The following is a 15,807-nucleotide window of genomic DNA, read 5'->3' on the forward strand; positions in this document are numbered from 1 at the left end:
GAGTCTTCTTTTAGGCAAGGGGGGGTTCCAAGGGCATGAGGGAATCCATTGCGGCCAACCCGAGACTGTCTTTGGCCACGATGGGATGGGATCTGCTGCAGTCATGCCAAGACTCTTATCCTGTTGTGGCCACGCCAGATCTCTTTGGCCGACATGGGATGAGAGATGCAGGCGGTGCCCAGGGTGCTTATAGAGAGCTTGGGAGATTGCCCGACTCACCCCACCCAAACGCCAGCTCTGCCTACAACCTGTTTCTTCTCACCTTTATTTCAGTAGTATGGCACACTATTAATACTTTATCCTACATGTACATTTTCAGGATGTCAGTGAACTACCTCAAGTCCTCATTCTCTTTAAATGTTAAGATTGGCTTAATGGGCCAAGTTGTTTCAATTTAGGAAAGATCTTGACTTCTGCAGTTCTTTATGGTGGGAGTCTAGAATATTACAGCTCATATCTTCTTGGAAAAGCTTCAGACCCTTCTTTTTCCATCCTCATCTTTTGGTTAACACTAAAGTGGTAATTTCAGTCAAACAGCAACTTCTAGTCCTGTTAGTTATTTTTATCCCTGAATTTTCCCCTCATTGTTTTACATTTCCCCATACAAACAGTATGCTGGGACAACTCAGAAACCCTTGCTGGCCTGAGTAAAATTTCCTTCAAAGCTATCACTTAGCACTGTTCCAAGCTATCACTTAGCACTGTTCCAAGCAGAACTGGCAGGACTCAGATGTGGTAACATCTGAGTCCTGCCAGTTCTGCTACAGAGCACCCTTGAACTTGAGTCTGCAGCACTGTAGCACTATGGGTTGACCTCCATGCTCAGCCCAAGTCATATTTTAAGTACAAACTGAAGTTGGGATTCTGAACAGCCCACTGGAAAGGATATATAATAAAAAATTGGCACACAAACCAGTTTAACATATTCCTGGCTGTCAAATTTTCTGCACTGAAACCCAAACATTGAAATTTTGGTTTGATTTGACCCATATTTTATTTGTAGTAATATAGCTTGTAATCCGCACTACTATGTATATGAGAAAAATTACCTCTCTTTTTCTAGTTCTTCCAAATAGCCAGTACTCTCTCTGTTTCCATTTGTAAGACCTCGTCTTGGAAAAGAACCCATAGGAACAGGACTGCATTCCCCAGAACGACCAGACACAGACCCTTCTCTACTTCCACAAGACCGCAAGGACATCTTTGACCTTACTTTCATTCCAGCAAAACTGTTGCTCTCCAAATTCAATTCTGAAAACCAAAAGAAAAAGCACAAGATATTATAGCTGAGCAGAAAGCTACAATGGCAGATGTGGGGCATCTTACCATATCTATACTTTGAAAAGATAAACATATTTTCCAAACATTGTACCTTCTAGTACAGTGCATAAATGTACCACTCAAGTTCCATTAAGTATTGTAGTAGAGAAGCAAATAATTAAAAAATTAACTGTTTAAACTATTGAATGGTTGTTTAAAGCAGCGCTTCTCAACCGGTGTGTCGCGACACACTAGTGTGTCGCCAAACACCGCCAGGTGTGTCGCGTCTCCCGGTGTCCCACTGCCCCATTGTACTTTCCTTCTCCCTTTTTCCAGCCCCCGCGGTCCAATTGAAAGCTTCCTTTCTTCCTACCCCCACTGCCCAATGGGAAGCCTCCTTCATTTTGCCTTCCCCCGCGCAGGCCAATCGGAAGCCTCCTCCCTGCCAGTGGTAGTAGGAAGAAGGGAGGAAGCCTTTGATTGGCCGGTGAGGCAGGCATGGCACTGTCCGGGAGTGGGGTGGGAGGAATAGCAGTGTAGGACCCCGACGAAGCAAGGCCGCTACGGGAGCCCATCCCCGTAGCGGTGAAGAGAAAACCCGACCCCAACGGTGCAAGGCCGCTACGGGAACCCAGCCCCGTAGCGGTGAAGAGAAAACCCAACCCCGACGGTGCAAGGCCGCTACGGGAGCCCAGCCCCGTAGCGGTGAAGAGAAAACCCAACCCCGACGGTGCAAGGCCGCTACGGGAGCCCAGCCCCGTAGCGGTGAAGAGAAAACCCAACCCCGATGGTGCAAGGCCGCTACGGGAGCCCAGCCCCGTAGCAGTGAAGAGAAAACCCAACCCCGACGGTGCAAGGCCGCTACGGGAGCCCAGCCCCGTAGCGGTGAAGAGGAAAACCCGACCCCTAGCGACGAAGAGGAAACCCGACCTCTGACTGAGGCGCCCATCCCCGTGGCGCTGAAAAAAGAAGGCCCGCCGGATTAAAGCCACGGCGGAACCGGAGCCTATCCCTGCAATGAAGGAAGAAGTTATTTTTGGTGAGAGCTGGTGTGTCTGTGTGTGAATGGGTGCCTGGGTGAGAGCTTGTGTCTGAGGGTGTGAATGAATGCCTGGGTGAGAGCTTGTGTCTGTGGGTGTGAATGGATGCCTGGGTGAAAGCTTGTGTCTGTGGGTGTGAATGGATGCCTGGGTGAAAGCTTGTGTCTGAGGGTGTGATTGGATGCATAGGTGAAAGCTTGTGTCTGTGGGTGTGAATGGATGCCTGGGTGAGAGCTTGTGTCTGTGGGTGTGAATGGATGCCTGGGTGAAAGCTTGTGTCTGTGGGTGTGAATGGATGTCTGGGTGAGAGCTTGTGTCTGTGGGTGTGAATGGATGCCTGGGTGAAAGCTTGTGTCTGTGGGTGTGAATGGATGTCTGGGTGAGAGCTTGTGTCTGTGGGTGTGAATGGATGTCTGGGTGAAAGCTTGTGTCTGTGGGTGTGAATGGATGTCTGGGTGAGAGCTTGTGTCTGAGGGTGTGAATGGGTGCCTGGGGGAGAGCTTGTGTCGGAGGGTGTGAATGGGTACTTGGGGGAGAGCTTGTGTCTGTGGGTGTGAATGGGTACCTGGGTGAGAGCTTGTGTCATTGGGTGTGAATGGGTGCTTGGGTGAGAGCTTGTGTGTAGGGGTGTGAATGGAAGCCTGGGTGAGAGCTGGTGTGAATGGGTGTAAGAGCTTTTGTGTGTGATTGAGAGCTTGTATATAAGAGAACATGAGTGTGATTGAGAGAGCGAGACTGGTCAGGGAGGTGATGTGTTTCTGTGTGAGAGAGAGAAACTGGTCAGGAAGATGACTGGTGTGAAAGAGACCGAGACTGGTCGTGGGGTCTATTTGGGGGTGTGTGTGTGAGTGACTGGTTGTGGGTGCTAAGGAAGAAGATTGAGGACAGAGCTTCAGCAGCCCTTGCTGCTTCTGGTTAGTGCTATTGGCCTGGAAGGGAAAGGAGTAGGAGAGTTGCTGGAGAAGGTAAGTAAAGGTGGCTTTTTAAATTTATTTTTCTTGATTGACTGCCATTCTAATTATTGGGTATTATGCGATGTCTGCTGTTTTGAAATATTTTATTGATATTTGGACATGTTTTAATAATTTTTATGAGTATTTAATTGAATATTATTCTGTTCAGCAGCTGCTTTGTAACATTTTTGTTATAACTTTACAATGATTTCTGTGTGGGGCTCTGTAGCAGCTTGGCTTATTCTGTTTTCCCAATAGGAAATGTTTTAGTGTTTAGGGCCTGGTTTAATAGTTGTATTTCTTAGATAGGGTTGTTACTGTTTGCATGTGTTCCGTAATACAGGTGTAACTTTGTGCAGGTTAGTTTGTGTGCATTATTGCAAATCCTGAGTCTGTTAGGTGCTATATTTCTCTTTCCATTTCTCCAGGTTCGCACTGTATGCAGAGTGGCTTTTTTGGTTTTCCGTTCCAGTTTCTGTCTCCATATTTATAATTTGTGTTTTTTCTGTATTTGGTGAAGGTCAGTTCTGGGTGTGTGACCAAAGTGAGGTGTTTTACTAGCATGTAGGCATTTGTATCAATCTTATTTGATGTGTTTTCTCAATAGGATATGCATTAGTGGTAAATTACTGTCTTTTCATAAGGAAGGCTATTGTGCCTGGTAGTAAAGGGAGTTTGTTTTGCTTTTACTGAGATGTCATCAGAACCAGAATATCTTTTTTTTGTATGGTGACTTGTACGGGTTATGCCCTAGATCTGCTCTGCACTCATTGCTGAGGGTTGAGGGGAGTCCTGTGGATGCAGAGTGCATGTTTACACTTAGCCCCGTGATGGTCACATGTTCAGTGTGTCACGCATATGAGAACCATTTGTCAGGTGTGTCCCGGCCAAAAAAAGGTTGAGAACCACTGGTTTAAAGGATATATGGTTGTTTAAAGGATATATACCAGGAAGAGCCACTTGCAGCTGTGGGATGCGGGGAGGCACATCTCTCAACATACCAACATACCATATGCTCCCTGCCCCTTCACTTGTGACCCTGATAACCCCCCAGTTCTTCTCAGGCATTCCTGCATACTCCCCAAGCAGGCCAACAGCAGGCCAACTTGCAGAACCACACAGGATGCCAAGAAAGGGAAACCCAGAAGTCAGCCATGTGTCCCCAGCTTCTGACAAATATTAACTTAATTGACTAGAAAAGGTGGACAGCAGGGTAACAAAAATGATACAGAGGATGAGAGACTACACAGGTTAGAACCTTTTAGCTTGGAAAAGAGACAGCTCAGAGGAAACTTGGTAGAAGTTTATAAAATCGGGTTATTTACCCTTTCAAAAACCCAAAGGAGTGGTACAGTCTAGGGAAAAAATTATTCTAAGAGCAAAAGAAAAGTGGGATCTGGGGGGTGATTGTATCTGGTAGGGATGTGCATTCATTTCCGAGTTATGCGTGTAACTTGCAGACTTTATAGTATAAACATAAAAATGGATAGTGTTCACATAATGTAGAGATTACTTACCTGATAATCTCGTTTTCCTTAGTGTATGCAGATGGACTCAAAACAAGTGGGTATAGTGTGCTCGTGCTAGCATTTGGAGACGGATCTGACGTCAGCACGGGTACATATACCCCCACAGGAAGTGCCGCAAATCAGTAATCTTCCTTGCAAAAGCTTTTATGGATATATGTGTGACTGACCGATCGATTAAATGAACATGATTACCCTGACCGATTGAAAGTAGCTGGAGACCGCCAGTGTCCTCAACCGGAAGGCGTCGATACCCGGCAGGGTGGATGCCCTATATAAGAAAACATGGCTTACCGTGAGTCGGTGAATCCCCATGTATACCGGCAGCCGGGCGGGATGCTGAGTCCATCTGCATACACTAAGGAAAACGAGATTATCAGGTAAGTAATCTCTACATTTCCTAGCGTGTAGCAGATGGACTCAAAACAAGTGGGATGTACAAAAGCTACTCCTGGACTGGGCGGGAGGACTGTTTAGGATTGCCCTCGCAAATGCTGTGTCCTCCCGGGCCTGGACATCCAGACGGTAGAATCTGGAGAAGGTATGGAGGGAGGACCACGTCGCCGCTTTACATATCTCTGCAGGCGACAGCAGTTTAGCTTCTGCCCAAGAGGCCGATTGTGCTCTGGTAGAATGAGCCTTGACCTGTAGAGGCGGTGGTTTTCCCGCCTCTATGTAGGCTGCCTTGATAACTTCTTTACTCCAGCGGGCGATGGTTGGCTGTGAGGCCGCTTCCCCTTGCTTCTTCCCGCTGTGCAGGACGAACAGGTGGTCCGTCTTTCGTACTGCTTCTGACATTTCCAGGTATCTGGACAGCAGCCTGCTGATGTCGAGATGGCGTAGCATTCGACCTTCCTCCGACTTCTTCAAACCTTCCGTGGTAGGCAAGGATATGGTTTGGTTGAGGTGAAAGTGTGAGACCACTTTGGGTACAAAGGATGGAACTGTGCGAAGATGGATAGCCTCTGGAGTAATTCTGAGAAATGGATCACGACAGGATAGTGCTTGTAGCTCTGAGATGCCGTGTGCTGAACACACAGCCAGCAAGAACACCATCTTCAAGGTTAACAAACGGAGGGACAGGCCTCGAAGGGGCCTGAAGGCTGATCCCGCCAAAAATTCCAATACTAGGTTGAGATTCCACAAGGGCACTGGCCACTTCAGTGGCGGGCGAATGTGCTTGACTCCTTTCAGGAAACGTGAGACGTCTGGGTGGTTGGCAATGGTGTTGCCGTCACTCCTGGGACCGTAGCAAGACAGCGCTGCTACCTGAACCTTGATGGAGCTGAGGGACAGACCTTTCTGAAGTCCATCTTGTAGGAAGTCCAAAATGATAGAAATCATAGCGGCATGCGAATTGGTGCCGTGAGAGTCGCACCAGGCTTCAAAAACTCTCCAGATCCTGATATATGTTAGGGATGTGGAGAACTTGCGTGCTTGGAGGAGTGTATCTATAACCGGCTCCGAGTATCCCCTTTTCTTCAGTCTAGCCCTCTCAATGGCCAGACCGTAAGAGAGAATTGAGCCGGATCCTCGTGGAGGATGGGACCTTGCCGCAGCAGGTCCCTGTAGGGAGGCAGAGGTAGAGGGTTCCCTGCCAGTAGTCTTCTCATGTCTGCGTACCAGGGTCTTCTTGGCCAGTCCGGGGCCACTAGAAGAATTAGGCCTCTGTGTCGCTGAATCCGGTGTACAATGGCGCCCAGCAGGGGCCATGGAGGAAAGGTGTATAGCAGGATCCCCTGAGGCCACGGCTGTACCAGGGCATCGATCCCCTGGGCTCGAGGATCCCGGCTGCAATATCTGGGAACTTGAGCATTGGACCTGTCCGCCAAGAGGTCCATGGCTGGCGTCCCCCATTGATCCACAATTATCTGAAAAGCTGTGGGTGACAGCTGCCACTCCCCCGGGTTTAGGCTTTCTCTGCCGAGGAAGTCTGCCGTCGTGTTGTCCTTCCCGGCAATGTGGACGGCGGAGATGTCCTGGAGATTTGCCTCTGCCCAAATCATCAGGGGAGTTATTTCCAGGGACACTTGTTGGCTTCTGGTTCCGCTCTGACGATTGATGTATGCCACCGTGGTGGCATTGTCTGACATCACTCTGACCGCTCTGTCGCGAAGTCTGTGGGCAAATCGCAGGCACGCTAGCCTGACTGCCCGTGCCTCTAGTCGGTTGATGTTCCACCTTGATTCTTCTCTGGTCCACCGCCCTTGGGCGGTGAGTTCCTCGCAGTGTGCTCCCCATCCATTCAGGCTGGCATCTGTGGTGAGCAGAATCCAGGTTGGGAAGGACATTCTAGACCCCCGGCTCATGTGGCCAGGCTGCAACCACCACCGTAGCTGATACTGCACTCTGGCCGGAAGAGGTAGGTGTACGGGTTAGTTCTGTGATCGTAGGCTCCATCGAGATAGAAGGGCACGTTGCAACGGTCTCATATGAGCCCGCGCCCATGGCACCACCTCCCGAGTGGATGCCATGAAACCGAGGACCTGTAGGTAATCCCGAGCTGTGGGCCGGCTGGCACTCAGCAGGGCCTGCAGATGACTCTGGAGTCTTGACTTTCTCTTGGAGGTCAGGCTGACCATGTCTTCTCGGGTGTCGCATTGGACCTCTAGGTATTCCAGCGACGGGGTAATGGAGAGGCACCCCATTTAGTAGCCCAGTTCTCGAGATCGCTGCCGAACAGTAAGGAACCCTTAAAGGGCATTCTTGTGAGTCGTGTCTTGGAGGACGAGTCGGCCGCCCAATTACGTAGCCAAAGCTGTCTCCTGGCTGCCACTGAGGAGGACACTCCCTTGGCTACCATACGGACGAGGTCGGAGGCTGCGTCAGTGAGAAATGCGAGAGCTGATTCCATGTCTGCTCCCTGGGTGTTGTTTCTCGCCTGTGATAAACAGGAATGCGTCACCACGGTGCAGCAGGTCGCGATTCGTAGGGACATGGCTGCTACCTCAAAAGCTTGTTTCAGAATGGTGTCCATGCGTCTGTCATGTGAATCCTTGAGGGCCGCTCCCCCCTCAACCGGAATGGTGGCGTGCTTCACTATTGCGTTAACTATGGCGTCTACCTTGGGGCACGCCAGCAGCTCCTTGGACACCGGATCCAGAGGGTACATGCCTGCCAAGGCCCGACCCCCTTTGAATGAGGCCTCTGGGCCTTCCATTCCAGATCGATTAGCTGCTGTGCTGCTTGTAGGAGGGGAAAATGGTGAGCCGGTTGGCGCAGGCCCTCTAACAGGGGGTTCATTTTAGGGTCCCCTGGGGTGACCTGGCCCGGAATGGACAGTTCCGATAGGCATTGTGAGACTAGGCCTGAAAGATCCTCTTTCCGAAAGAAGTGCCTCATAGTCCGATATGGCTCTATCTCTGAGGGAAGTTCACCCTCCTCGGGGGGCTCCTCACTGTCCTGGGAGAAATCTGAATCCCCATAATCAGGGCTGTCGGGAGGCGAGTGGCCGCGCCTAGGTCTCGAGGGGCCAGGCACCGGATCCACCGGGACGGAAAGACCTGTTCGAGGAGCAGACTGCATCTGGACAAAGGCGTGAATCCCCTTGAATAATTCCACCCAGGAAAGCGAAGCCGGATCTGGCCGTAGGGGCACCAGGTCTCTCGGGTTCCCTGGTTGCTCGCCATGGCCTGCTAAGTCCGGCGTGCTCCCTGAGGAACCGCTGGGCTGGGGCCGGTCCTGTCCTGGAACTCCCATGGCCTCCTCACATTGGGCACAAAGTGAGTCTGCTTCCTCGCTCTGTGTGGCTCTGAGGTTGCATGCTGAGCAGAGGCTTAGAGCTTTCATGCCAGATTCTGGAGGTGCCGGCTCTGCGGCCGCATGGGCTCTCTTATGCTCCATTCGCCTGAAATTCGGTGTCGCCCAATAAAGTGCGCCTAGAACGGGCGTCTATACATGGGCGTCCGAGATGGGCGCCTTTTCACGGGCGCCTATACACGGGCGTCTTATAAACGTGCGCCTATACACGGGCGGCTTATCAATTTGCTAACAACGTGCGCCTATCGCGGGCGCTAACAACGTGCGCCTATCGCGGGCGCTAACAACTTGCTCATCGGCGAAGGTGAGTAGGCAGGCAAAAATGGCGACCTCCTTGGTGTGCTGCCTCGTAGGCAGGCCCAGTTAATCCACACTTCCTTGGAGACCAAGTAAAGATATACGCCTTACCTTGTCTTCGGTGCTTCCCGGCTGCGACCCGGGCGGTCTCCGGCTGCGGGGGGAGAGGGTGAGTACCTTCACCGCCGCGCATAAAGCAGTGCGCCCGCTGCCTCTAGGCCGCTCCCGAACCAGTCTCGCTCGGGGGCCAAGTCCACGCCGGGACCGAGGCTGCCTCCAGGCCGTGCCCGAACTTGTCTCGCTCGGGGGCCAAGCCGCGCCCGAGCCCTTCTCACTCGGGGGCTAGGTCCCTGCCGCGAACCGGCCACCGGACCGAGGCTCTTACCTCCGAGGGACCACGGAAGTCAGCTCGGGAAACTCAATTGGGTGAGTGACCGCCTGGTATCACACCACAGGAGTGCGGGGCTTGTCTTCAATACGTTTCTTCTAGGAATTTAGTCGTTAGAATTTAGGAACACGCTCAGCGAGCGTGAGGTAGCTCCAAACTGCTTTGGAGACAGAAATTACTGATTTGCGGCACTTCCTGTGGGGGTATATGTACCCGTGCTGACGTCAGATCCATCTCCAACTGCTAGCAAGAGCACACTATACCCACTTGTTTTGAGTCCATCTGCTACACGCTAGGAAACTTGAGTTATTAAAAGTTCATGCATACTATCATGGGTAAGAAGGTTTTCATGGGTAATGATTCAGATGGACTGAACCAAATCACGGTGAACCTAGAAGATGTGGTAGACCTGATTGACAAACTTAAGAGTAGCAAATCACCTGGACCGGATGGTATACACCCCAGAGGTCTGAAGGAACTAAAAAATGAAATTTCAGACCTATTAGTAAAAATTTGTAACCTGTCATTAAAATCATCCATTGTACCTGAAGACTGGAGGATAGCTAATGTAACCCCCATATTTAAAAAGGGCTCCAGGGGCGATCCGGGAAACTACAGACCGGTCAGCCTGACTTCAGTGCCAGGAAAAATAGTGGAAAGTATTCTAAACACCAAAATCACAGAACATATAGAAAGACATGGTTTAATGGAACAAAGTCAGCATGGCTTTACCCAAGGCAAGCCTTGCCTCAAAAAAGGGCTTCACTTTTTTGAAGGAGTTAATAAACATGTGGATAAAGGTGAACCTGTAGATGTAGTAGTGTACTTGGATTTTCAGAAGGCATTTGACAAAGTTCCTCATGAGAGGAAGTCATGGGATAGGTGGCAATGTCCTTTCGTGGATTACAAACTGGCTAAAAGACAGGAACAGGGAGTAGGATTAAATGGACAATTTTCTCAGTGTAAGGGTATGGGCAGTGGAGTGCCTCAGGGATCTGTATTGGAACCCTTACTTTTCAATATATTTATAAATGATCTGGAAAGAAATACGACAAGTGAGGTAATCAAATTTGCAGATGATACAAAATTGTTCAGAGTAGTTAAATCACAAGCAGATTGTGATAAATTGCAGGAAGACCTTGTGAGGCTACAAAATTGGGCAACAAAATGGCAGATGAAATTTAATGTGGACAAGTGCAAGGTGATGCATATAGGGAAAAATAACCCATGCTATAGTTACACAATGTTAGGTTCCATATTAGGTGCTACAACCCAAGAAAGAGATCTAGGCGTCATAGTGGATAACACATTGAAATTGTCAGTTCAGTGTGCTGCGGCAGTCAAAAAAGCAAACAAAATGTTGGGAATTATTAGAAAGGGAATGGTGAATAAAACGGAAAATGTCATAATGCCTCTTTCGCTCCATGGTGAGACCGCACCTTGAATACTGTGTACAATTCTGGTCGCCGCATCTCAAAAAAGATATAATTGCGATGGAGAAGGTACAGAGAAGGGCGACCAAAATGATAAGGGGAATGGAACAGCTCCCCTATGAGGAAAGACTAAAGATGTTAGGACTTTTCAGCTTGGAGAAGAGATGGCTGAGGGGGGATGTGATAGAGGTGTTTAAAATCATGAGAGGTCTAGAACGGGTAGATGTGAATCGGTTTTTTTACTCTTTCGGATAATAGAAAGACTAGGGGGCACTCCATGAAGTTAGCATGTGGCACATTTAAAACTAATCGGAGAAAGTTCTTTTTCATTCAACGCACAATTAAACTCTGGAATTTGTTGCCAGAAGATGTGGTTAGTGCAGTTAGTATAGCTGTGTTTAAAAAAGGATTGGATAAGTTCTTGGAGGAGAAATCCATTACCTGCTATTAAGTTGTCTTAGAAAATAGCCACTTCTATTACTAGCAACAGTGACATGAAATAGACTTAGTTTTTGGGTACTTGCCAGGTTCTTATGGCTTGGATTGGCCACTGTTGGAAGCAGGATGCTGGGCTTTATCAACCCTTGGTCTGACCCGGTGTGGCATGTTCTTAGTTATGTGTGTATTATAAAGTCTATGCTTTACATGTATAAATAACGAAAAAATGAAATGAATGCATATGCCTAGTATCTGGTGATCTTAAGGTGGCCAAACAAGTGGATTAGATAATGGCAAAACCCAGAATGATGCTTGGATGCACAGGAAGAGGAATGATTATCAGAAAAAAAAAAAAAAGGAGGCGATATTGCTCCTGTATAAGCCACCAATAAGACCTCATTTGGAATATTGTGTACAGTTCTGCAGACTGCATCTTCAAAAGGTTATAAACCAGTTGGAGCATGGCTACTAAAATGATCTGTGGTCTTTGCTGTAAAGCTTATGTGGACAGGCTTAAAAATCTAAACACTAAAAGAGTGTGGCTGGACTTCAGCATTTGTTGAATCAGTTTTCTTTGTTTGAACTGTACATACACTTGTGGGTATAAGAAACTGTGACTGGTTGAGTTGTATGGTTGCACTTGTTTGTTGCTTTTGTCACAACAATAAAAATCAATATAAAAAAAAAAAAATCTAAACATGTATATCCTAGAGGAAAGGCGGGATTAGGAGAGATGAGAGATTTAAATACTTCCATGCGCAGGAGACGGACCTCTTTCAAAGGAAAGGAGGTTCAAGAATGAGGGGCTATGTGATGAGGATAAAAGGGGGTAGAGATCAGCATAATCTAAATAAATTTTTACAGAGAGAGTAGTGGATAGATTGAACAGCCTCCTCAGGGAGGCGGTGAAATAAAGGACAGTATATGAATTAAATAAAGCATAGGATAAGCACAGAGAATCTCTGAGGGAGCAGTAGGAATTGTAGAGCTGAGTAGTTAGTGTGGATGGGCAGACTAGATGGGCCATATGGTCCTTTCTGCCATCATGTTTCTATTTTTCTGTTTCTAAATAATACAAAAATAAGTGGACACACCATGAAACTAACAACCAGTAAATTTAAAACAAACTGCAGAAAGTATTTTTCACTAAACACACAATCAAGCTGCAGAATCTATTGCCAGAGGAAGTGGTCAAGGCAACTAGCATAGCAAGGTTTAAAAGATGTTGGGACAAGTTCTTGGAGGAAATGTCTATAACATACTGAGGTTGAATTAATAAAACATGTGCCAAAACAGATGCAGAATTCTAACGCCGAGTTTTCATAGCGTGCACATTAAAATCATGTGGCATTATTCGAGACAGTAAACTAATAATACGCAAATCAAACTGGCCTTAAAAACCCACTATAAACCCAAAGTACATACCTAAAGCGGTATTAAAACTGACATGCAGAAACTTGTGATAAAACTAGCAGTAAAAATGCTGAAGTACTCTCTATTGGTTGATAGAAGTGACCTAGCAGACCTGTAGTGTGATTGGTGGTGCACAGATGTCTATCTTTTTCTTGGGCACGCCTCCTTTCAGGCAAATAAAATGCAGCTTCTTCCAGGGTCATTTTGTTAGTGCTGGGTGGTGTTAGGCAAGCTCTAAACTAGTAGCTGGAAGTTTTGTAGGTGTTTGAGTTGGTGGTGGTTCAATTGTGATTGCTCAGCAGTGTCCTTTGTGCTACTTGTTTTTCCCTTGCTGTTTCCCATCCTTTTGACTGTGCTCAAGTGAATTTTTAGAGTGCGTCTGATATTTTGTTAGTCTGTGATTGGCTGTCTTTTGTCCACTTTTGTATTTAGGTTCCTGAAAGTGTGGACTGGGTACTTGTGGCTGTGGAGAGAATGACTGAGGGGAAGCGGATGAGTGTGACAGGCAAGTGAGTCGTGACAGAGGACAGGAGGAATGTGATGCACAGGTCAATGGAGTGTAGGCAGGGAGGGGAGGTGGGGTGGGAGGAGAATGGCATGCAAGAGATAGAGGGTACAGCTAGAGGGGGAAGAAATGAAAGCAGGTGGATGTGTCAGAACAGGGGGAGGGAGAGCAGAGTGTAGAAGTAGTGCTCAGGGAGGTAGGGACCTATATCAGACTCACACCAACATCTGCGAACAATGAGCAAGTAGGAACCAGCAGCCAACAGCTGGAAGAGATTCTACGTCAAATACGATGTGTGCTTCACAGAGGAAGAAAAGAGCCTTCTAGTGCATTAAGTCTGTGAGAAGCACAGTGCACTCTTTGGTCAGAAGCCATCCTTGAAGATCAAGAGGAAGATCTGGGAGGGCATTGCCAAGGATGTCAGCAGTCTCTCAGTGATGACCAGAACAGTGGATGAGCAACACCAGGGTGGCTATCAAGGCCAAGCTGGCATTGATTGAGAGGTCCAGGTGCCAGGCGGGAGGAGACCCATCACGTGATGTCAGACAATGCCAGTAGAGGCCCTGATCCAGGGAGACTCTTCAGCTGGTGGCACTGACATGGATGCTGCAGAAGGAGCACATGAGTATGACGGGGAATGCATCTCCAGGGTGAAGAGAGCTGGCTGAGGGGGGTCAGAAGGATGTGGGTTTGGATCACACAAACTGGAACAGTAGCTGGACAATGCCAAACCCTGTTTACTGACTCTATATTTGAGCTCCAGTTTTCTAGCTACTGGGGCGAGGATGCCAGATTCTCCCACATTCTCATTTGTAAATCCAATAGGATCGAGTAAACCTGGATTGCTGCAGGCTCAGATGGAGCTTCCAGAATCTGGAAGGTCCAAAAACCTTGGTGTGGGGGTCCTTATCCTTATCGATGTTACTTCTGATCACTTTATTCAGCTTGTCCAAGAATTTGGAATACAAGAGGTCTTCTGGTGGCCAAAGAATACTCCGATGATCAGGTAGGAGGTCGAAGGGAATCCCCATAAACCATTCCTTGGAACTGAAAGGTGAAGAGACACTAACTTATGACCCCAGTAATGATGAAGGCAAATAGGGTGGGGAGCCTCAGTCATCTTGGAGGAGAATGTTCCTGGGGTATGCTCCAGATGGCAGTGTCTGATGTTCCTGCCTCAGATTGGCTAGCTACCTTCACAGAGAGGGATGGTTGGGGACAAGATCCTGCCAGTGGGATTTCTGATGGGAGCTTCCAAGGTGTGGAGGCAAGAGGACCTCTCCCTCTTGAGTGAACAAATCCATTACTCTGGATAGGAAAGATTTAAAATGCCCTCCAGTGAGGTGCCAGTGAGGTAAAGAAAATCTCCACCAATTCTGTTACCTGTCTGTGGGCTGCTGTGTCCTCTGATCAGGAGTAGGGGGAAGAGACATCATCTTCTAAAACAAGTATTTATTTATCGTGTTTTTTATACCGTCATTCAGTTTCGCCATCAAAACGGTTTACAGAATCATGGGATAGGTACATAAACATGGGTCATGTTGCATAAACATCAAATCATCTTATCATGTAGTGTAAGTTGACTTTATATAGTAGTTATCAATTGTAAGGTTCATTATATACAGTAAAGATCTTTGTTAAGTAAAGGGTTTTTCCTCTTAAGAAGCTCTTAATGGACTCCAGGAGGGTGCCCCCTTCTCCTGGATCAACTCAAATGGTGGATGCAAGACGAGCAGAGGCACTACAAATCATATCAGATCTGGCATCTCCAAAGTCCTTGCTCAAACAGATGGGACGGAGATAAGGATGACCACATGAAGAGATGTGAGTATAGTGAATCAACTTCAGGGCCTCTCAATGATCATTTCTGCCTTGAATATATTGAGTGCACTGATGGGACCAGGGACTGGTGCTTCACTTGCGCCAGTGGCCAGAATACGGATGGATCTGATGCTGAATATGTCAAAGGAGTGAAGAGTTGCATTGGTTGAATCAGAGCCAAGTGTTTTCATGAGAATATGGAGCCTGAGGTCCAATGCATCAATGTGCCAAGGGCCTAGTGTAGCAATTTGTAAATGGTGCTGGGGCCTAGTGTATCAAGGATGTCAGGTGTACCAATGGGACTGATTGTGATCTCAACTGTGGCAGTGGTGACTATGCTGCTGGCTCCGATGCATGACACTTCTTTTTCTTATGCATCAATGAAACCTGCAGAGCCTGTGAAGGGCTCACTGCCCCTTGTTTGCAGTGCTTTCATGCCTTGCTCAATCCCAGTGGAGATAGAAATCAGCACCGTAGAAGGGAGAGCTTTGCTTGAGGAGCTTCTGCTCAACTCGGCAAAGAGATAGCCCGAGGAGGCCATGCTCCAAATGGAGGAACAATTCCAGCTTTTCACTGACCTGCAAAGTTCTTCCATCTTCTAGACCCTGTTCCTGTGGGACCTTGGTGACATCTGGCCACAGTCATAGCAGTTAGCTATGTCGTGGTCTGGCCCCAGTCATTTATAACAAATATTGTGGTCATCAGTGATGGGTATCTTTCACTCACACATGCAATCCTGGAACTCAATAAGGCAGCCTTCTTGGAGTAGGACATATTAGATTTCCTTTTTTAAATTTTGCTAACTTTCTGCTTTATTTAGTAGCGCTGAAAAGTGCAGTTGAGGGGCTGCCAAGGCAGCAAACCACTCAAAGTAAGTTAGATCAATAAAAAACTATAAAGCATTAAAAAAATTAGAGAGAGGGCACACATCCATGCAGATGCTCAGACAAAAAAAGACTGAGGGACTCACGAGG

The 15,807-nt window shown here is 47.8% G+C and overlaps 1 protein-coding gene across 1 annotated transcript in view; it reads right to left on the reverse strand.

The window, feature by feature from the left end:
* LOC115073295 (adenomatous polyposis coli protein-like) overlaps positions 1–15,807 on the reverse strand; it is a 459,579-nt gene that overhangs the window by 181,080 nt on the left and 262,692 nt on the right. Inside the window, 1 exon segment of the mRNA XM_029571606.1 lies at positions 1,050–1,251. Coding sequence (XP_029427466.1) covers positions 1,050–1,251 — 202 coding nt within the window.

This window comes from Rhinatrema bivittatum, chromosome 1 (assembly GCF_901001135.1).
Source record: "Rhinatrema bivittatum chromosome 1, aRhiBiv1.1, whole genome shotgun sequence".
Classification (NCBI taxonomy): Eukaryota; Metazoa; Chordata; class Amphibia; order Gymnophiona; family Rhinatrematidae; genus Rhinatrema; species Rhinatrema bivittatum.